Source organism: Saccopteryx leptura, chromosome 1 (assembly GCF_036850995.1).
Source record: "Saccopteryx leptura isolate mSacLep1 chromosome 1, mSacLep1_pri_phased_curated, whole genome shotgun sequence".
In the NCBI taxonomy this organism is placed as follows: Eukaryota; Metazoa; Chordata; class Mammalia; order Chiroptera; family Emballonuridae; genus Saccopteryx; species Saccopteryx leptura.
The window spans coordinates 363,380,042-363,404,345 of NC_089503.1; the positions used below are offsets into that span (position 1 = coordinate 363,380,042).

General features: G+C 39.5%; 1 protein-coding gene across 2 annotated transcripts in view; it reads right to left on the reverse strand.

The window, feature by feature from the left end:
• The window catches only part of PRIM2 (DNA primase subunit 2), a 301,521-nt gene that overhangs the window by 24,986 nt on the left and 252,231 nt on the right, over window positions 1-24,304 (reverse strand). For both annotated transcript variants that reach the window (XM_066361373.1, XM_066361374.1), the window contains exons 11-12: window positions 20,835-20,961; window positions 12,554-12,636 (exon numbers count right to left, since the gene is read on the reverse strand). In XM_066361373.1, the coding sequence (XP_066217470.1) occupies window positions 12,554-12,636; window positions 20,835-20,961 (210 nt within the window). The remainder of the gene's footprint in view (window positions 1-12,553; window positions 12,637-20,834; window positions 20,962-24,304) is intronic.

Below are 24,304 nucleotides of genomic sequence, written 5' to 3' on the forward strand. Positions count from 1 at the left end.
AAGTTTGTAGTCCTTTGTTAGAACAGTCATAGAACACGAGTATAGATGGCTACACTATGAGAGAGGAGGGGAATAAGTGTTGACAAGGAAGTAGACAGAATAGAACTCTCATAATATTGCTGTGGGAATGGCACAGGCTTCATGGAAAACAGTTTGACAATTCCTCAATAAGTTAAACATCGGATTACCTTACAATCCAGCAATTCTACTTTTAGGTATGTACCTCCCAAAACTGAAAGTAGGTACTCAAGCAAATATTTGTATATATAGCAGCATTATTAAATTATATAGTCAAAAGGTAGAAACAACTTAATGTCCATGAGTAGACGGATGGATAAACTTTACGGTAGGCATAGATGGAATATTATTCAACATAAACAGGAATACACTGATACATGCTACAACAGGGATGGAACTGGAAAACATGCTATGTGAAAGAAGCCAGACACCAAAGATCACAAATTATACAATCTATTTAGATAAAATATCCAGAATAGGCAGGGGCTGGGAAGTGATTTTTCACTGGGCACAGAATTTTCTTTGGTGTGATGGAAGTGTTTGGATCATGACGGAGGTGGTGGTTGCACAGCATTGTGAATGAACTAAATGTACGGAACTGTACACTTCTTTTTAATGTTTTACTTTATTGATTTTAAAGAGAAAAAGGGAGAGAGCAGGAGAGATACAGGAACATCCGTTCCTGTATGTGCCCTGACCAGGGATCGAACCGGCAACCTTTCTGCTTTGGGACAACACTAACCAACCACACTATCTAGCCAGGGTGAATTTGTACACTTTAAAATGGTTAATTTCATGTGAATTTCTCACTTCAATTAAAAAAAAAGTAACTAGGTCTTTTGAAACCTTGTTACCACCTATCATCTGTATTTTGTGAGTCTCATCTTTATTTCATATTATTTACCAGTGTTTAAATAACATATTAAATATATTCCTATATTAAGGTATATAAAAATCATTATTTACCTCAGAATAATGGCTTTCTCTGAAAGAAACCAAAAAGAATTTCAACTGAATTTAAAGTAAAAAAAAAAATACACTGCTCACAAAAATTAGGGAATATTTCAAAATGGATATGAAGCAATAAAAAAAGCATTTGATTTTTTTTATTAAACATCAGAAAAGTAAATGAAAAAGGAAAGTTGTTCAATTATGCAAATGAGATGCAAACCCAACTTGTACCTCATTGGTGAAAATGCACTACCCAAGAGGCTGAAAGTACTTGGTGTCTGCAGTTCCCTGTCCACTAAGTTTTGTGAGCAGTGCTACAGAAGCAGCCCAGTGCAGTGGAAGGAGCTTCGGGTTTCAGGGCCAGGCGAGATGTGAATCCTGGCTTTCTCATACCCTAGCTCTATGGTTGAGTAGACTCTTATGTTTTAGAAACTGCAGCTTTCTCATCTGAAATACAGGGATAATATTGCGGCAAAAAATCAAATGAGATGCAGAAGAAATAAAAACTTCTAAGGAGTAAAGCATTCATGGATTACAACAAAAGCTGTTAGCTGCACTGTGGTATATACTACAATGAGCCTTCTACGTTAGTCTGTGGGTAACAGTTATTATTGTTCATTGATTAGGTACTGTGAAAATCAAAGATATGCCATAGGTCAGTGGTCTCCAAACCCCAGGCCACGGACCGGTACCGGTCTGCAGAGAAAGAATAAATAACTTACATTATTTCCTTCTTATTTATATTTAAGTCTGAACAATGTTTTATTTTTTAAAAATGACCAGATTCTCTTTGTTACATCTAAGACTCACTCTTGACCCTTGTCTCGGTCACGTGATACATTTATCCATCCCACCCTAAAGGCTGGTCCGTGAAAATATTTTCTGACATTAAACTGGTCCGCGGCCCAAAAAAGATTGGGGACCACTGCCATAGGTGATTCAGTAGAGTTAAAAGACAACTTCCTACTAAAAAAGGACACAGTACACTGTTTAGGGCACCAGCAAAAAAATTTTTAATGTGAAAATTCCATCTGTATTGCTCTTCACAATAGAAAAAATCATTCAGAGATTTTATCATCAATATTTTGAATGAATATTCTTAAAATTACTGTATCTCAAAATATCATTTTCTTAATATAAAAATGCAGGTTTTTTAAAAAGCAAAAGCTGAAAGCTAAATGATAAGTAAAACCAAAAACCAAGATGTCTAAATTAGGAAGGAACTATTGATAGATACGGTTAGCTAAAAGAACAAAGCATTAAAAGGATTATTACCCTTATTAGAAAGTTTTATAACAAATGTTAATGAAAGTAAATTGTGATTAAAATGCATGCCAATATTTTAAGGAGAAAAAGGGAAGGTGCCAATAAAAAAAAGAATTGGCCGATATACCTTGTGGACTTATTTATTATTTATCCATTGGTCATCTGCCATGTACCATTGAAATAATTTTCCAGGGGTCTCAAGTTTCTGAATATGTTGCAACCAGAGAAAACAATAGCTTTTGCTCCAGTCCACTTTTTCAAGGATGTTCACAGCATGGACAGCCTCAGAAGACTTCGTGCCTTCCACTGCAAGTGTATAAATGCTATGCAGGGTATATGATTGTCTAACCACTAAACTGTACACTTGAAATCAATACAAAATAATACTGAACATAAACTGTATTGGGGGGAGTGCTTACTGTCTATTATAAAAGATTCAGATTCATTATACTCAGTTTCTCTCCTCCAACATAATCCACCACACATGTGGGTAGTACCTGGCCTTCGTGTTGCTCTATGGGAACTGGTGTTCTGGGAAATTATAAGAAAATGTTAATATACTGCTACTTCTGGAATCTTCAAACCTTATGCCAGAATCGATAAAATTGTGACAACTAAATTCTTAGCTTGAAGGTAGGATGAACTCTCACACCCTTCACAGTTCTTAGCATAGACTAGACAGTATGGTGGGCACTGGGAAGACTGGGGGACAGGTTAAAATGTCGTATACAAGGTCTCACAGTCACCTCTTCTGCTATCACCATCTATCCATTAGGCCAGTGGTTCTCAAAGTGTGTGCCAGGGTGCACTGGTATACCCTAGAAGATTTCCAGGTGCGCCCTGTGGTATTCCAGAGAAATATGTGCCTGTTGGGGATCAAAACACCAACAGGGTTTTTGGAGTTTAGATTTTTGGGGGACAGAGGTGTGGGGAATTAGCTGTAAGCTGACAATCTGCCCAACCCCCCACCTCACTTGCCTGATTAGGTTGCAAAGGCTGTTAAGCTGTGGTGCTGGATTGTTTATACTACCCTTCATGTTCCCCAGAAAGACTGGAGGCAAGTTTCTTTTATCCTTTGTTTGGTGTAAAGTTAAGATGATATGTATGGTGGGGGTTTTCTGCACTCAACACAATTAAGAATAAAAAGAGAGGAATTCTTCAATGGATTGACAAGGAAATGAGAGTTTGCCTTTCAAATACATGCCCAAACATTGAAGAAATCACTAGGACACATCAGGCTCATGTTTCTCATAAACATAAAAATAAAAAAACTTAACACATTCACGCTGGGACCTGCCAAATTTACTAAATCTTACTGAAAATGTATCTATATATTTATATATAAAAAGATAACTTCTTTGTTGTTTTTTAATTTTTTAACCCCTCTTTTTTACAAATACTAAAAAGCATAACTCAAAAAATGTAACATAAAAATGTTTTTTATCAAGATCACACCATTTTGCTGTAAATGATTTGATGTCATCGTTTCTTATGGCTGAGTAGTATTCCATAGTGTATATGTGCCACATCTTCTTTATCCAGTCTTCTATTGAAGGGCTTTTTGGTTGTTTCCATGTCTTGGCCACTGTGAACAGTGCTGCAATGAACATGGGGCTACATGTGTCTTCACGTAACATTATAAGGAGTGAAATAAGTAAATCAGAAAAAAACAAGAACTACATGATTCCATACATTGGTGGAACATAAAAATGAGACTAAGAGACATGGACAAGAGTGTGGTGGTTACCAGGGGTGGGGGGAGGGAGGACAGGGGGAGAGTTAGGGGGAGAGGGAGGGGCACAGAGAACTAGATAGAGGGTGGCGAAGGACAATCTGACTTTGGGCGAGGGGTATGCAACATAATTTAATGACAAAATAACCTAGACATGTTTTCTTTGAATATATGTACCCTGATTTATTAATGTCATCCCATTACTATTAATAAAAATTTATTTAAAAAAAAAAAATGTTTTTTAATGTCAGAATAAATTTAATTTTGTCGTATTTATTTCCTTTAATTACCATAAAAGCATGCTTGCTTTTTTTGGACTTTATATTTTTTTCTTTAATATTTGACTTATTATAACACATTTCTTGGAAATTTGTATATAGTGCGCTTACCATTATTTGTAGGATTTTAAATGTGCTCCGACTTCCAAAAGTTTGAGAACCACTGAATTAGGCACATGACCACTTAAACTTCATGCATTACGTGAAATTGTTTTTTTCAACCTTTGATCCAGTAATGTAGGGGAAGTTAAAATTTTACATATACAATATGGCTAATTGTTAATAGCAATCATTCCTGTATCACATTTCTTCCTTGCCAGGTCAGTTCTGAAGAGGCCGTTATATATTTTTAACCATTTCCATTTTTAGCTATATAGGATGTTTCCTATATAATTCTAAGTTACATGATGATTAAGGTCTTTATTAACTTAATCTATTGGATTCTTCTATATAAGATAAATATTTGGCTCACTTATGCTACCTCCTACCTACCCATTCTCTTTTTTTCCATATAAAAAATAAGGTATAGGCCCTGGCAGGTTGGCTTAGTGGTAAAGCGTCAGCCCAGCATGTGGATGTCCCGGGTTCAATTCCAGGTCAGGGCACATAGGAAAAGTGCCCATCTGCTTCTCCACCCATCTCCCTCTTGCTTCTCTCTTTCTTTCTTCCCCTCCTGCAGCCATGGCTCGATTGGAGTGAGTTGGTCCCTAGTGCTGAGGATGGCTCCATGGCCTCTGTCTCAAGTGCTTAGAAGACCTTAGTTGCTCAGCAACGAAGCAACACTCCAGATGAGCAGAGCATCACCCCCTAGTTGGTTTTCCCAGTGGATCCTGGTTGGGAACATGCAGAAGTCTGTCTCTGCCTCTCCTCCTCTCACTGAATAAAAATAAATAAATAAATAAATAAATAAATAATAAGGTATAATTTTCATACAGTAAAATATGCCCCGTTTAGTGTATAATATAGGTTTGTCTTTTCCAGACATTTACATAAAAGGAATCGTACAGTATGGCTTCTTCCTTTTGGTATGAAGAATGAAGCATGCTGTTGGGTGTAGCACTAGTTTGTGCCTTTTTTATTACTAAGTAGTATTTCATTGTGTGACTATACCACAATATGTTTATCCAACCACATACTGAAGGACATTTGGGTTGTTTCTAGATTTTGGCAATTATGCATAGAGAAATGAAAAAGAGGTTTTTGTGTGGAGTTATGTTTTTATTTCAACTGTATAAAAACCTAGTAGTGGTACAACAAGATCACACACAGTATGTGTAGGTTTAACTTTATAAGAAACTGCCAAACTGCTTTTCAAAGAGGTTCTACCACTTGGATTTCCTCCAGCAATGTATAGACTTTTGGTCATTCAATATCCTCATTAGTATTTGGTATTGTCAGATTATTTAAAATAAACCAATTCTAATTGGCATGTAGAGGTCTTCACTGTAGTTTTAAATTGCATTTCCCTAATATCTAATGATGAACATTTTTTCATGTGTTTGTCATTCACAAATTTTCTTTGATGAAATATCTGTTCAAACATTTTGCATATTTAAAAACTGTTTTGTTATCGAATTTTAAGATATCTTTGCATCATTATATGTTCTCAATACAAGTATTTTATAAAATATATGACTTGCAAATATTTATTCCAGATTATGACTCATTTTATCACTTTCCTAATATAGTTTATATAACAAAGTTTTAACTTTGATAAAGTCTAATTTATCAATATTTTATCTTATGGGATATGCCAAACCCAAGGTCATCCAGATTTTCATGTTTTTTTCTGGAAGGTTTACATTTTACATTTTGATCTATGATCCACTTCAAATTAATTTTTATGTGAGGTGTGAGGTATGTGTCTATGCCCCCCCTTTCCCTCTCCCTCCATTGTCCTTTCTCTTCCTCCCTCTTCTCCTCCTCCTCTTCCTTCTGCTGGCATATGAAAATTCAGTTGCTCTAGAACTACTTGCTGAAAATACTATCCTTTCCCTGTTGAATTGCTGGTTATCTTTCTTTATAAACCAGCTGGCCACATATGTATGGGTCTCCTTCTGTCCAGTTGATCTCTTACGTTTATCATTTCCTTAACTTCACATTGTCTAGATTCCAGTAGCTCTGTAGTAAGTCTTGGAACCAGGTAGTTGTATTTCCAAGTTTCCTCTTTGATTGCTTTCATCAGTGTTTCAGCATAGAGACCTTGTACATATTTTGATAGATACATTAAAAAACCATTGATACTACTGCATATGGCACTTAAAATTTATTTTTTGTCTCCAGTTGTTCATTGGCAGAAATATAGTTTATTTTTGTATACTGACTTAGAATCTCACCATTTATTAATTATAGTAAGATTTTGGTACGTTCATTGAAATGTTTTATCATAAACCATCACAATGGGAATAGAGAAAGGTTTTTTTCTTTCTTCCTTTCCAATCTGCCTTTCATTTTTGTTTTTATTGCCTTAGTATACTAGTTATAGTCAGAGAACATATTTTGTATAGTTTCAGTTCATTTCAATTTGTAAGATCTGAATACAATCTATCTGGGTTAATGTTTAATGTACACATGAAAAAAAACAAAACAAGTATTCACTTGTGTTGGGTGTTGTAGTCTATAAATGTCACTTAGGTCAATCAAGATGGTTGACAATGTTGTTCAAGTCTTCTCTATACTTACTGATTTTCTGTCTGCTTGTTCTATTAATTACTGAAAGCAGAGTGCTGATGTCTCCAAATATAATTGTGGACTTGTCTAGTTCTCCTTTCAGTTCTCTATTTTTGCTTCATGTGTCTTTAGCTATGTTTCTGGGGTACTAACCTCCATGTTTGTCTCTTCGGAGGAATGCTGAGGAATAAATGTAGGACTATCCACTTTCCTTGCCTTTATTTTTGTTCAATTGCTGTCTTCTTAAACAGGCTACCAAGCTCATTTAAAAAGGAAGTTGAAATGTGATCTCATAAATAGCCCTTTTAAAAAAAATGTATGTGATGTCAGTTAAGTCACAATGCTCTCTCCTCTGATATTTCTAAAAGTTGAAGGCATTTCGTTCAAGTAGTTTTGTCTAAAGTAAAAGCTCCATTGAGTTTTACCTTACATGCATTTTAATGATTATTTTTTTACTTTCATTCAATATTTTAACATGAACTTGGACTTTTTAAGATCTAATTTGCATTTATGCCAACTCGCAACTAAGCATTTATCAAAATGTTTTACATGGATTTTTCATTCATCAACTTTCTGCCCTTTAGAAAGTCCCCTAGCTGCTTCTCCCTACTGAGACCCACTCAATAAAGACATCAAGTGAAAAGCAAAGTATTATTTACAGCTTGCTCACATGCACTATACATCTGTGATCATCTCAGATAAAAGGTTACAAGGCAGGTACAAAGAATAATGTGGAAATTACTAACCAGCTTCAACTAAGCAAGGGATTTATTCATGGATCAAGAGTAAATGGAGGAATGCAATGCAATTAAAGCAAATAGTGTATAACCATAATTATTATTAATAAAAACAATCTTCTCGGTAGACATGGTAATAACCTGTATTTTTTAAAAAGTGATTCTTTACAATTGCTGAATAAGCCTCCAATTTTTTTCTTTTAGATTCCTATCAAATTTGTTATTTGCAGTTTCTAACCCTTCCTAATTCCAGAATACCATTCCTAATCCATTTACTCTCAGCCAATGGTCAGACCTCTTACTTTACAAGGAAGAGTAAGGTCACTTGATACATTCCATCAATTTCCCTTTGTTCGCCCTCTAAGCTTTTCTCCATATTCCCACACTGGCTGAGGGTGATGCCTTTTCCTGGGGCTATCCTTTGTCCAAGTTCATCTCCCTCTCTCTTCAATCGGGTTTTCACTGTCACTGAGTTCCAATCTGCCTCTCTCTGCACTCCGCCGAGCACAGGCCAGTGTCCGCCTCATACCTAAATATGACCATTTACTTTCCCAACATTTTTTCAGCACCTACCAAGTACAAGTCACTGCATTACTATGAAACAGTTAAAAAAGACATCCAGCACTCCTTCTAGGAAATTCATACACTTGTAGAAAAGATAGACAGTTAAAAAAATAACTGCTACTGCTATAATAAAAGCAAAGGCATACACAGCATAATTGTGGCAGAAAGGAAAGTACAATGGTTAGAGAGATTATCTTTGTTTATTTATCTTTATCAAACCCCCTTCTCTTTAGGGTTTCCTTCTTTTTCTACAAAAAGGTGTAGGTCTCCTCTGGCCTTAAACACACACAAAAACCTTTCCATGATGCTTAAGTTAGCATTGCTGTCATCCCTCTCACTAGCACATTTTTTAAAAAGCTCACTTACACTCACTGTCCACACATCCAATCCACTATCTTTTATTCATGCATCTTTTAACTGTGATCTTGGTTTCCACAATTACATTGCCACCTCTTGCTGAATCAAAACTGAGTAATCCACTCAGCCTGTCACTTGCCTCAGTCTTCACCTTACAGTCTCTTCTCCAAACTCTCTCCTCGACGTTTGTGATACTTGACTTCCCCAATGTATATACTACCTGCCTCTCCTCCCAACTCCACTCAGTCTTCACTGGTTCCACTTCCTACTATGGCTGACAAAGGAAAGCATTGGTCAGGACTCCATTTTGAGGCATGACTTTGACTCCCTACCTCCTCTCTTCACTATTCTGCTCTCCCTCTCTCACAGAAAAACTCGTGATGATCAGCTCTACAGTAAGTAACCTGGGATCGAGAAAAATAATCATGAAGTGCAAGTCCTAGCTTCAATTTCTGACTCTACCACTGACTTACCAGCTGTGCACGCATGGGCCTGTCACATATCCTGTGACTCCACAGAACAGAATGGCTTTCTGATGATCCTTCCAATCCCACAGATCTATAGTTCTAACTGGAAAGAACGTCAGACTTCTAACTCTGGTTGCCATCTAAATCCACTTTCCGTCTGCCATCTAAATGCCCCACCTCTAAACCCATCTCCTTTACCAACTACTTCTTTTACGTTGCCCATGAATGTTTATGTACTGGTGCCATCATGATCTTAAACTTGAAATCCTAATAATTGTATACACATACTGCCTTTTATTCATGCATTCCCTCTTCCCAGTTCCCAACTCCTCTTAGAGGCCTAACTCAAAGACAATCTTCTTGGGAAAGTTATACTTAGCCTTTCCTGCTGGTTATTGTAAACCTCCCCCCTTCTTCAGAAAACCCAAGATATATTCTATGTGTACAATACTACCCCCCCCCCCCCCCAATACCTAGCCGGGGCTTCAGTTACAATAGTCTACGGTATAACTGAACCATCAACATAGTCTGCTCCTGACATCCATCCATCAACACTGTCATGACTTGATGACTCAGGAGCACCCAAAACAGATGATCCCCCTTCAGCTATGTAGTCAGAAGGTCAGTTGGTGGCCTAAAAGTTACGCCTATGCCATTCACCTCACTTCCTCTCATCGCATAGACGTTTTATCATCTCACATCAGAACAAGAAGGATGAGTATAGTACAGTAAGATATTTTGAAAGAGAAAGAAATCAAATTCACATAACTTTTATAATAGTAAATTCTTATAATTGCTCTATTTTACTATTTGGTATTATTGGTAATCTCCCATTGTGTCTAATTTATAAATTAAACTTTATCATAGGTATGTATGTATAGGAAAAACATGGTATTTATTGTAGGGTTTGATACCATCTGCAATTTCAGGCATGCACTGGGGGTCTTGGAATGTACCCCCAGGAAATAAAAAGGCAACTACTGTACGTCTCTCGTGCACTTGGCACGTCTCCCTCCAGACTCCGGCTCCACAAGAGCAGGATTCACACCCGACTCTTCCTCACCTCCCCCAGACTCCGGCTCCACAAGAGCAGGATTCACACCCGACTTTTCCTCTCCTCCTCCAGACTCCGGCTCCACAAGAGCAGGATTCACACCCGACTTTTCCTCACCTCCCCCAGACTCCGGCTCCACAAGAGCAGGATCCATACCCGACTCTTCCTCACCTCCTCCAGACTCCGGCTCCACAAGAGCAGGATTCACACCCGACTCTTCCTCACCTCCTCCAGACTCCGGCTCCACAAGAGCAGGATTCATACCCGACTCTTCCTCTCCTCCCCGACTCCGGCTCCACAAGAGCAGGATTCACACCCGACTTTTCCTCTCCTCCTCCAGACTCCGGCTCCACAAGAGCAGGATTCACACCCGATTCTTCCTCTCCTCCCCCAGACTCCGGCTCCACAAGAGCAGGATTCACACCCGACTCTTCCTCACCTCCCCCAGACTCCGGCTCCACAAGAGCAGGATTCACACCCGACTCTTCCTCACCTCCCCCAGACTCCGGCTCCACAAGAGCAGGATTCACACCCGACTCTTCCTCTCCTCCCCCAGACTCCGGCTCCACAAGAGCAGGATTCACACCCGACTCTTCCTCTCCTCCCCCAGACTCCGGCTCCACAAGAGCAGGATTCACACCCGACTCTTCCTCACCTCCCCCAGACTCCGGCTCCACAAGAGCAGGATCCACACCCGACTCTTCCTCACCTCCCCCAGACTCCGGCTCCACAAGAGCAGGATCCACACCCGACTCTTCCTCACCTCCCCCAGACTCCGGCTCCACAAGAGCAGGATCCACACCCGACTCTTCCTCACCTCCTCCAGACTCCGGCTCCACAAGAGCAGGATCCACACCCGACTCTTCCTCACCTCCCCCAGACTCCGGCTCCACAAGAGCAGGATCCATACCCGACTCTTCCTCACCTCCCCCAGACTCCGGCTCCACAAGAGCAGGATCCATACCCGACTCTTCCTCACCTCCCCCAGACTCCGGCTCCACAAGAGCAGGATTCATACCCGACTCTTCCTCACCTCCTCCAGACTCCGGCTCCACAAGAGCAGGATTCACACCCGACTCTTCCTCTCCTCCTCCAGACTCCGGCTCCACAAGAGCAGGATTCACACCCGACTCTTCCTCACCTCCTCCAGACTCCGGCTCCACAAGAGCAGGATTCATACCCGACTCTTCCTCACCTCTCCCAACAGCGCCTAGAGCACTGTCCACTCAGAGCACTAAAAAACTCTTGAAATGAATGAACTAAACTCAACCTAAACTTTGGACAGAGTAATAAGCGGTACTATTCTAGAGTAATTATTTTCTTCAAGTAGAAATAATTGTTTAAGGGTACATGATTCAGAAGTTCTAAAGTATACACTGTTCTTCTTACACTGAGAAAGCAGAAGTTTCTCTTGAAAGCCTTCAAAATCCAAGTCAACCCCAAAGTACACTATAGACCAGGGGTCTCAAACTCGCGGCCCGCGGGCCGCATCAATTTTGTGTGGCCCGCAGACTAATCCACGAAGTTCAAAATATTTTGGATAAAATTAAGTAAGCCTAGGGGCCTACTTGTATTTTTCATTTCTCTAGCATCCTAGCTAGATATTAGCTTAGTTAACAGCAGTTGTGATGCGAACTACAGTTTCTGGTCGTTTTGTGACACTGAGTAAACTGCATGTACGATTGTGCTTGTTGTACTGATTTTTTTTTGTTTTCAACTGCAGTGAGAAAAGTGTTGCGTAACAGTTGCCTTTTGTAGACCTAGTGCGGCCCGCCAAACGGCTGTGATCTTGCTCTGCGGCCCACATGCTGAGTTGAGTTTGAGACCTCTGCTATAGACAGTAATCTTTGCAATGCCACAATATTTTTAAAAGTGTATTTACTAAAAGATATACTCATAACTATTTGGTTTTACATTTGAGCATTTTTCTAAATCTAAATTGTTCATGAGATAATGGATTTTGACTAAGCATTACACCCAATGAACTATCATTAGAATTGGAGATTTAACATAGCAACAACTGATGCTTATCAGAGCATTTAGCCAGCATGTACTCTATCATCTTCTGGTCTAACCTACATGCAGGATAGAAAACAAGTTCCAACATGAAATAAGATGTCATTAATTTTCAGCTTCATTAATAAGCTTTCATGCATTCCTCTAACATTTTTTTTTTTAATGTCCTCAATTGAGACAGGAAAACAAATTGGGAGAAAGAAGGTTTCCAGCTTCCTTATTACCAAGAAAAATTAAAATGTAGCCTTGCAGACACAAGAACCAGAATTTCCAAGCAGTCTAAAGCAGAAAAGTCAAGGCTTTAGCTTAACTCACCCAGAAGATAGGCTGTCTGGAGCGAGGCCTGACAAGCAGTACACAGCCTCGCTGCAAGAACATTAAATGAAACTGAGAGGCGCTGTCTGACGCCTCATTACTGCGGCCGCGGCGCAGAGCTGACCTACCTGGCTTATCCCTCCGGGAGCGATCTTGTAGGACTGCAGCTTCTGCCTCAGCAGCTCGGGATCACTGTGACGGAATGGGCACCCTGACAACAGAACACAGGCCAGCACAGCAACAAGGTTATCCACTCGGGACTTTGTACAGAACTGCACTCGAGAGACTGTCTAAGCTCCCCTTAATTGTCTAACAGCTTATTAATAAAAAAGTTAATTGCCCATGAGTGCAACTGCTTTCCTCTCTTTATCTAAATGACGACTTAGCTGTACGGTTATCAGGGTACCACAGGCTCAAGAGTTACATAAAACACTACAGCATTCTCAGTTCAGCTGCTCGTTCACTAGCAAGAGGAAACAGTTATAATTGTGCTACTTGCTAATAAGTAGAGATAATCACAAAGTAGCTATAAAATAGTTTATCTAAAAACTTTATACAATCGCATATATTTTTCTTGTTAAAACCTTACATAAAGGGCATACCAGAGAAGGAAGGACAATGTGCAAACTCTAAGATATAAAAATCTCACAGCATTTTCAGATGCAAATTCTATACTCGTTTCCCACTGATTAGAAACAATATAAATTTAGACGAATCATGGATGGGGGTGAGACGGACAAATATGAACCTGTTTCATAGAAAAACAACTTATAGTAGTAGATACATGTCATCTACATCTTATTTCATGAGAAAAATAAAAATAAAGATGGACTGCTGCAAATATTTCCATAAATAAGAGCACAGAAGAACTGAAATGTAGAAGCTATATCAGGCCAAAATCTAGGACATTTTAGATATTTTAATAAGAAACTGCAATCAGTAAAAATACTTAATTTAAAATCTAATACAGATCGCCTGGTTATTTTTTTCACTCATACGGATAATAGATCTATAAGTTAATTAGAAACAACTGTGCATTTTTAAAGACATCAATGGGAAATTGGATAGGCCTACAATGGAAAAGAGACCACAGGTCAAACAAACATGTTTATCAAAAATCTCCAACCATGAATAACAACATCCATGATAACAACACTATGAATTCCTACCAATTATGAAATTCACAAAATTCATAGGATAGTCTTTATTCAGATTAAAATCGTAGTACTTTTTAGCACAAAGCACTGCCTTGAGAAGCTGCAGAGCACATGGTGAAGAGTTTGGAGCTCTACTGTCTGAGCCTGAATCTCAGGTTACCAGCTAGAAGCCAGAAGACTTGGGCACCTTTTGTATCTTCATGGTGACTTTCTGCCAAGAGGGAAACACTGAGCTCTTGGGAGAATGGAATATAAGCGCTGACATGCTCCCGGCACATGGTGAGACTCAAAACGTGTTAGGCCTGATTATTATGCTCCACAATATCTGATAATGAAATTGGGAAGAATCACAATGAGAAAGGGATGATGCTATACATGGAATTCTTGGTTCAGCCCAGAATTATTAAAGGACACACAAAAAGTTAACTGTATTATCCAGATTACATCTGAAACAATAGCTATACCTGTATGAAAGGTCAGAAAGGACAAAGCCAGGAAGAAATGAAAGATTGCCAAAGTACTAGTGATCACACAAAAGTCATTTAAAGCTTTGTTCATTATAAGAAGAAAAGAGAAGAACCAGACTACTGGAGAGGCTGGTGTTATTTTAACAGATAACAGGAAGAAAATAGAACTTAGCACCTCCTACTTTGCTTCTATCGTCCACATCTAAGGGAGTGCTCTTTCAAACTGGAAAGCGTTGAACTAACAAAATTAACTGAAGAGGTAAGTGCATTTATAAAGAACTAACACTGACTGCAGCTAAGAGTTTGACAAAGCTTTGTGGAAAAGATAGATAAACATTATCTGAAATATAGTTATACCTGTCTAGATTCATAACTGGTTGAACAACCCTTCCAGACAGTGCTGCTTAATGAAATAATGGCAAACTAGGAGACTAGCTAGTTTTTCAAGCAACACAAAAATAAAAGAATGGAACTTCTGTTTTCCAGTCCAGCATGTAGACATGTTAGAAGTCAATACTCCAAATAACTACTTATGAGAGAGAGGCAGATACAGAGTATCACAACTTACCTGAACAGAAATCTCTGCAGGAGCTGGTGCTGGGGTGGGAAAACCTAACCTGGACAAATTGATGGAATCTCCATGTGAGCAGTGCTAAGAAGTAAAAATCCAAGGAGTCTCACTCACGGGGAAACACCACACTTTTGTAAGTTTAACCTCTAGGTGCTCTACCAGACTCTCACAATGAAAAAGTGAGAAATCCCTCATCCTTCCGGCAGGGGAAGAGGAAAAGTAACCATTTTGAAATGCTCTAGAGCTATCTGTCCTTCTTAACAAGACCTGCCCCCAGGAGACACTATTTTAACAGAGCCTAGAATGCTGGGGTTTTAACAGCCAACTCCAACCACCTCCAGCCATCCTCTCCCACCTAAGGGTGGAGGGGGAAGATGACTGACATCACTGTTGAAGTTCATAGCTCAGGGCCACAGACTCACTGTAAGAGACCAGCTCTAATCATAGCGTTACAGAAAACTTCCCCCAGTACCTATTCCCAACACATTGCTAAAGGCCTATTTACTAGAGTCCTTTTAAACCAGCATGTCGTGTCTACCTTTTATCAGATAATCACAGGTCATACAAAAAAGGCAAAAAATACAGTTTGAAGAGACAAGCATCAGAACTAAAGTCAGACATGGCAGGGATGTGGAATTAGCAGACTGGGAATTTAAAACAGCTATGATTAATATGTAAGTGCTCTAATGGAAAAAGTAGATAAGATGCAATATAATATAAGCAGAGAAGGATACTCTAAGAATCAAAAAGGAATCAAAAGTACTAACAGAAATGAAGTATGCCTATGAAGGGTTTATTAGTTGACAATGCTAAGAAAGAGTCTCTGAATTTGAGGCTATGTCATTAGAAACTTCCAAAACTGAAAAAGAGAAAATAGACTAAACAAACAAAAACAAGAGGCCCTGGACAGTTGGCTCAGGGGTAGAGCATCGGCAAAGCATGTGGAAGTCCCAGGTTCGATGCTTGGTCAGGGTACATAGAAGTGACCATCTGCTTCTCCACCTCTCTCCCTCCTCTCTCTGTCTTTCTCTTCCCTTCCCACAGCCAAAGCTTGGTTGGAGCAAGCTGGCACAGGGCACTGAGGATGGCTCCATGGTCTCGCCTCAGGCACTAAAATAGCTTGGCTGCTAAGCAACGAGCAAGGGGCCCAGAGAGGCAGAGCATCGCCTGGTAGGGTGTTTGCTGGGTAGATTCTGGTTAGGGTACATGAAAGAGTCTCCCTCTCTGCCTCGCTGCTTCTCACTTAAGGAAAACAAACAAACAAACAAAAAAAAAAAACAAGAACAGAATACCCAAGAACTGTGGGACAACTATGAAAAGTGTAACATGCAACTAATGTAAAACCAGAAGAAGAGAGGGAAAAAAAGCAGCAATATTTTAAGCAATAATGACAGAAATTTCCCTCAAATTAATGTCAGACAATAAACCACAGATCTAGGAAGCTCAGAAACAGAAGGAAGGAATGAAAGAAAGAAAGAAAGAAAGAAAGAAAGAAAGAAAGAAAGAAAGAAAGAAAGAAAGAAAGAAAGGAGGGAGGGAGGGAGGGAGGGAGGGAGGGAGGGAGGGAGGGAGGGAGGGAGGGAGGGAGGGAGGGAGGAAGGAAGGAAGGAAGGAAGGAAGGAAGGAAGGAAGGAAGGAAGGAAGGAAGGAAGGAAGGAAGGAAGGAAGGAAGGAAGGAAGGAAGGAAGGAAGGACCAAGTGGTGGCACAGTGAATAGAATGTCAACCTGGGATGCTGAGAACCCAGGTTCAAAACCCCAAGGTCACCGGCTTGAGCATGGGATCATGTACATGACTCCACGGTTGCTGGCTTGAGCCCAAAGGACTTGAAGCCCAAGGTCACTGGCTGAGCAAGGGGTCACTGGTCCAGCTAGAGGTTCAGCTAGAGGCCCCTGGTCAAAGCACATATGAGAAAGCAATCAATGAACTAAGGTGTTGCAACAAGTTGATGCTTCTCATCTCTCTCCCTTCTTATCTGCCTGTCTTTGTCTGTCTCTCTCTCTTTCTAAAAAAAAAAAAAAAAACAACAAAAAACAAAAAACAAAAAAAAAAAGGAAAAAGAAGGAGAAGAAGAAATGCTAAAAATGCATCTAGATATAATCACGTTCATGATTCAGAAAATCAAAAATAAAGGAAAAAATCTTGAAATAAGCCAGAGAAAATAAATACCTTAGCTATAGAGGAGCAAAGTTAACAATAACATCTAACTTATTTTCAGATGGCATGTTAACAGAAGAGAGTAGAGTGAAATATTTAAAGTGTTAAAAGAAAACTCCCACAAACCTAGATTACTGTAGCCTGCTAAATTATCACTCAAAAGAAGAAAAAGAGACTCTCAGAGAAACAAAAATTGAGGCAGTTCTTTTGACAGTAGACCTGCATTGCAAGAAATATTAAAGGAAGTTCTTCAAAGAGAAAGAAAATGGCACAGACGCCCCCTGGCTGGGTAGCTCAGTTGGTTAGAATATTGTCTCAACATGCAAAAGCTGTGGTTTGATCCCCAGTCAGGACACGTACAGGAACAGATCAATACTTTTGTCTTATTCTCACTCTCCTATCCTCTCTCTCTAAATATAATAAATAAAAGAATTTTAAAAACAGTTAACTCATTAACCTTTAATTAAAATACAAGAAAATGGCATAAGCCTGAAACAGAACTATATAAAGAAAACAACTTCAGGCCCTGGCCGGTTGGCTCAGTGGTAGAGCGTCGGCCTGGCGTGCGGGGGACCCGGGTTCGATTCCTGGCCAGGGCACATAGGAGAAGCGTCCATTTGTTTCTCCACCCCCCCCCCTCCTTCCTCTCTGTCTCTCTCTTCCCCTCCCGCAGCCAAGGCTCCATTGGAGCAAAGATGGCCCGGGCGCTGGGGATGGCTCCTTGGCCTCTGCCCCAGGCGCTAGAGTGGCTCTGGTCACAGCAGAGCGATGCCCCGGAGGGGCAGAGCATCGCCCCCTGGTGGGCAGAGTGTCGCCCCTGGTGGGCGTGCCCGTGCCAGGTGGATCCAGGTCGGGCACATGCAGTAGTCTGTCTGACTGTCTCTCCCCGTTTCCAGCTTCAGAAAAAAAAATACAAAATAAAAAAAAGGAAAAAAAAAGAGAACTTCAAAGAATTAAATAACTAAAAAAATTTTTTTCCTATCCTAATTGACCTAACAGATAAGTTGATAAGTTTGTTTAAAATAACAGGAATGATATATTCAATTACACATACTTATTACCTATGTGTGTATGTTTATGTATAAACAAAATGAATAACAGAATGATATAAAGGAATTAGAAATATTTCAGTATTAAAAGACACTTGCACTACCCATGATATGATACAGTGTGATTTGAAAGGAGACTTGGAGTAGTAGAAATTTAAAGTGAAAACTCTTTTGATTTTTTTTTTCATTTTTCCGAAGCTGGAAACGGGGAGGCAGTCAGACAGACTCCCGCATGCGCCCGACCGGGATCCACCCGGCATGCCCACCAGGGGGCGATGCTCTGCCCCTCTGGGGCGTCGCTCTGTTGCGTCCAGAGCCATTCTAGCGCCTGGGGCAGAGGCCACAGAGCCAGCCCCAGCGCCCGGGCCATCTTTGCTCCAATGGAGCCTCGCTGCAGGAGGGGAAGAGAGAGACAGAGAGGAAGGAGAGGGGGAGGGGTGGAGAAGCAGATGGGCGCTTCTCCTGTGTGCCCTGGCCAGGAATCGAACCCGGGACTCCTGCACACCAGGCCGACGCTCTACCACTGAGTCAACCGGCCAGGGCCAAAAACTCTTAATAAAGTAAAATCACTAATAAAAAAACTATCATGACATGAACAACAGTGAGGTGACTGCCAGGAGGGTGATGGTGGAGGAGGGCATGGGGCATAAACCGTAATGGATGGAGACTTGACTAGGGTATGAACACACAATACAGTATACAGAGATGTGTTATAGAATTGTGCATCTAAAACCTGATTAATTATGCTATTTAGTGTCCCCCTAATAAATTCAATTTAAAATATGTATAATAGATATGCTAAGAATGGAGAAAAAAGACAAAAGGCAGAAAAAGTATGAAGGACAAAAACAGAAACAAAGAATAAGGGCAACAAATAGGAAACAGTAACAAATACTGTAGTAATTAATACAATTATAGCAAAAATAATTTTAAACATCAATGGTCTAAGAGCACCAATCAAAAACAGAGATTGTCAGAATGGATCAAAGAACAAGACCCAATTAAATATTGTGTAGAAGAAAGCCACTTTATATATACTGCTCAAAAAAATTAAGGGATTTTTCAAAAAGGAAAGGAAGCAATAAAATATCCCCTAATTTTTGTGGGCAGTATATGAAGTCATATATAAATTAAAAGTAGAAAGATGAAGAAAGATGTGCCATGCTAACACAAATCAAAAGAAAGCAGGAGAAGCTACATTAGTTTCAGACAGAGCAGACTTCCGAGGAAGGAACTTTATCCAGGATATTACATAATGATAAAGGGGGTGAATACTCCCAGAAGACATAACAATCCTTAATGTGTATGCAGCTAACAACAGAGCTTCAAAAACTGAGAACCACAAGAAGATTTAGATGAATCCACCATTGAGAACACCCTCCATCAGAAACGGACAGATCCAGCAGGCAGAAAATAAGAAACAATATAGTTTCATTCAACAGTACCATCAATCAATTAACTGGATATATAATGATATCTATAAAGCAGCTACATCCAACCACAGCTGACTACACATTCTTCTCAGCTCACATGCAACTAAGCCCTCTGGTGCAGATGTCGACAGAGGAGAAGGCTGTGCAGGTGTGAGGAGGAGACATCTGGGAACTCTTTGGACAGTCTGCTCAACTTTGCTGTGAATCTCAAACCGCTCTAAAAAACTAAGTTTTTTAATTTAAAAAAAATTAACATGCCTATAAATAATATAAAACCATTGAGTGCTAAGTATAGTATTTTTTAATGGATCGGTTCAAATGAAAAACAAAACAAACAGAATAGACTGGAATAAATAAGATACAATTTATCAGGAACAAGAAATAGAAAATCCTGCACTTAAGGTAATAAAAATTAACAAAATAAGTGACAAATAATAGGACGTAGAAATTTAAAAAAGAATCCGTGGGAGGAGTTTAGTTGGGCAAGTTCAATGTGAGTGACCTGCCTGGTGTGGCTGCTAAGAACAGCTAGAGGCTTTCTCGACAGAAGTATCTGGCCAATGGTTTCCAATGCTCAGAAATCGTAAGACTCATCCAGGGAACTTTTATATACATCTGAGTTTATATGACTCACGATCGGGCCCGAGAACATTCATTCCTAAAAGGTATGTTAAGTGACTGACGAGCACTAAGAATCGCTCACTGTGTACCACCAACACTGGCCACCTATTAAATGTGAATGTTAAATATGAATGTACACATATTTTTTAAATGTTCTGTACACATGCAGCATCCTTCTTAAAATTTGGTTTGTGATTCTATGATCTTTAATATCCTTAATTTTTTTGGATCTTTTTAAAAAGAGTTTCATTTAAGATGCTAAAACAAAAACAATTTTTTACACATACACTGTAGTAAATTTTGGTAGTCTAAAAATTTTACTGATATCGACTATTAAGCCATTTTTTGACATACCAGACAAATGCGGAGCTTCTCTAGATATGCTCAGAGAACTATTTTAAAAAAAAGGTGAACTCAAAAATCTATAGAAAAGAGTTTAACACTGATTTTTTTTTAAACGTGCAACTCAGGCAAATTGATAGATGTTTGATACCATGACTTGTTCAATTCCTCCCTTAATCTGTGTTTGTTAATCAGATGATAGTAATGAGAATAATACACACGTTTCTTCAGTAGTCTTCTGAAAATGAATGAATCTACTATTCTAAAATTCAAGGTATTCCATTTAAAAAGCTCTGTAGGACCTGGCATTACTCAGACCCTTGGAGAACACAAGAAAGACAGCGCAGAGCAGAGCAGGTGAGGGGGAAACTGAGAGCCCAGAGCCCGGCCCAGCATGGACTGCAGCTCAGCTGAGTGAACCTCTCTTGCCTGACCTAGTTCAGTAATAAGACAGATCAGCAGAAGAGTAACGGAACTCTAGCTTGACACTGATGACTGACAGGAGCTGCAAACGAGCTGCTCAGTGCCGCAAGCGCCATTACCCTGTTTCAGTGTTTTCTACAGAGCTCTTGGGTTTCTGTACTTCACCAACACATCAAGGGGAAGCACTTACCATGATAATCCCCTTGGCCTGGCGGATTGTTTAGAATAATCTTCAGGCAACTGAAAGGTGTATAGTCTGTCCTCTTGCCTTCCTTCCCGAAGCTGTGACGGATATTGTAAGAGTAGCCTTTATCAAACTGATTGGAGGAAAAAAGAGGAGACAGTCAGCCATTACTGGACTAGTGCTGTCAGCAACGCCGGCTAGAATCAAAGAGCACAGTGACACTGTCTAAAATAAATCGAGCATTGATGGGAAGATGTACATTCAGATCACATACCTCATTTGGGTCCTTTATAATACAAATAGTTTTTGTTAAGATGCAAAATTTATGAGAAACAAATTTCTTAGGTAGAAACAGCTGGGTTATGTTTACATTTGTAAAGATGAGGCGAATCCTTTCTTGAGAAGAATAATCAATTTGCCCATTTCTTGGTTTGATGTCAAATATTATACTAGAAGTCAGTCAGTTGAGCCTCTTCTCTACCTACCTTCTATCTCTCCCAGAATTCCCACATCCTGCCCATTGTACTTCCCAAAGGCCTGTTACCACCCTGACGAGCCCCGCCCCTTCCTCTGGGTTTTCGCTCTACAAAGCAAGTGGCCAGCAAACTCACCATGAGTGAATGAATTACTGCCATCGCCTCCCACCTGGAATTCCTGACTTTGTGTTTACATAAAACAAGCTAATGAGACAGAAAGGATTTTGAAATGGGTGGGATAGGAAGAAAAAAAGGAATTAACATTTATCGAAAGGCTCAGTGTCATAGGACTAAGCTGTCCACTACTTAAAGTGGAAAAGATAATCAGAATAAGAGATGGGACAATACTGTGTCATCTTTCAGGTGAGATTTTAAAATTTGATTATAATTTTTATATAGTGAAAGGCACAGATCTCAAGTCTACAGTTTGATTGGTTTTGACAAATCACTGTACCCCATAACCCATAACCCACATCCCTCTCAAGAGATAGCACACTTCCATCAACCCAGAGAGTTCCCTGGTTCTTCTGTCTGCATTCTCCCCTCCCCACATCCAGAGCAACCACTGGTTGATTTTCGTCTCTGTAGTTGAGCTATTCTACAAGTTTATGTAAATGAATCCTATTGTATAAAGTATTCGATGTCTGAGTTCTTTCACGTCTTTTTACGTTTCTGAGATTTACTATATGCCCTTACATAGAGTAGTCTGTTCCTTCATTGCTAAGTAGTGTTCCAATACATGAACATATCAGATAGTTTATCTCGTCTCCTATTGGTGGACACCTGGGCTTTTCCAGTTTTGGGCTGTTATCAATAAAGCTGCCATAAACATTCTTATATGATTTTGTGGATATATATATATATATATATATATATATATATATATTATATAATATATATATTATTATATATATAATCTTTTTTTTTGACAGAGACAGAGAGGCACAGAAAGGGACATATAGGGACAGATAGACAGGAAGGGAGAGAGATCAGAAGCATCAATTCTTCACTGTGGCATCTTAGTTGTTCATTGATTGCTTTCCCATATGTGCTTTGACCAGGCGGCTGCAGCAGAGTGAGTGATCCCTTGCTCAAGCCAGTGACCTTAGGCTCAAGCTAGCAACCTTGGGCTTCAAGCCAGTGACCTTTGGGCTCAAGCCAGCGACCATAGAATCATGTCTATGATCCCACGCTCAAGCTGGTAAGCCTGTGCTCAAGCTGGCAACCCTGAGGTTTCAAACCTGGGTCCTCCACATCCCAGTCCAGTGCTCTAGCAACTGCACCACTGTCTGGTCAGGCTGTGGACATATATTTTTTATTTTTCTTGGATAAATACCTATGAGTGGAATTGCTGCCAACTATTTTTCCAGAATGGCTGTATACCCCCACCATCGATGCATGAGAGTTCCACATTCTCCCCAGAGTATGATGCTTCTTTTAGCTAAAATGCCTGTGGAAGAAGTGGGTAGTGCTATCTCCTTTTGCATTTCCCTGATGACTAATACTGCTGGGCACTTCTTTACACTTCTTCCCTAGCCAGTCATGTGCCTTATTTGTGAACTGTGTATTCAAATCTTTTGCCCATTTAAAAAACTGGATTATCTTCTTTAAATTATTCCATTGTAAAAATTCTTCATATTTTCTGGATCTAAGCCCTTTGTCAGATACAGGCAGACCTTGGAGATAATGCAGGTGAGGTTCCAGACCACTGCAATACAGTGAGTATATAGCAACAGAGCAACTTGCAATCTTTTTGCTGGTGGAGGGTCTTGCCTGCAATTTATAATAAACACAACATCTGTCAAGTGCAATAAAGCAAGGTATGTCTGTGTAGGTGCTACAAATATTTTCACAATCTGTGACTTGTCTATTTATCTTCTTGATATTCTGATAAGATGAGCCAATAATTTTATTATTGATGAATCCTGATTTATCAACTCTTTTATAATAGTGCTCTTTGTTCTCTTTACAATAGGTTTCCAAAATCCTCTCCTATGTTGGCCTTTAGAAGCTGTAACGTTTTTGCTTTTAAGTCTAGGTAGGTCCTGACTCATCTCAAGTTAATTTTTGTGAATGGTATTTGGTAGGAGTTCAGGTTCTTTTTATTCCATTTAGGGGAGGCAAGATCTTTTTCCCTCTACTCTTCCAGGTTCCATTGCCAGGGTAGATTAAAAGATAGACAAGGGGGAAAAAAGCATAATTTTATTACATATACATGTATAACACACACATGGGCATCTTACAAAGATATAAGACTCAAAGAGGTAGCCAGATGTTTGAGAATACAGACCCATTTTTATAAATGTATATTCCCTTTATTTAAAGGGGAAATTTATATTTTATTTTTAGGCAGTGAAGGAAGGTAAAGTGCTTTTCCCGAATCTGCTGGTTCTTAAGCACCTTTAGCTTTAAATAATCCCCATGCCCAAGTGGCATACTTTGGGATGGCTTATTCTGGTACCCTTCATCCCCACGTGGATAAACACTTTTCCAACACCTTTGATGAAGACAAACGGCTTTCCCTTCCTTACAAAATCGCTCTGGTACCCTGGTCAAATTTGAGCATAAATGTGTGGGTCTATTTTGGAGGCCACATTCCCCTACGGATCTACATGTCCATCGATCCTTTGGCCAGTGCCTCACTGTCTTCCTTACAAAGTGTTTAGAGTTAGGTCTCAAATTCAGATCGTGTAAGTCCTCCTACTTTGTTCTTTTTCAGTATTGTTTTTGGCTATTCGATGTACTTGCATTTCCATATAAATTTCAGAATCAGTTTATCAATTTTTATTTTTAAAAAAGGCTACTGGAATTTTCAATAACCATTACCTGATGGCTTCACAACTACCTATCTGCCCACAGAACTCTACAACCAGGGAAACAAAAGGCATTTCGAGGAAAAGAAAACTTTCAAAAAAGAAGACAAACTTTCAAACCGACATTAAATATCACTGGTGAAAACAAGAACGTTTAGAAGTTCCAGCAAACATCTTTTACAAACAA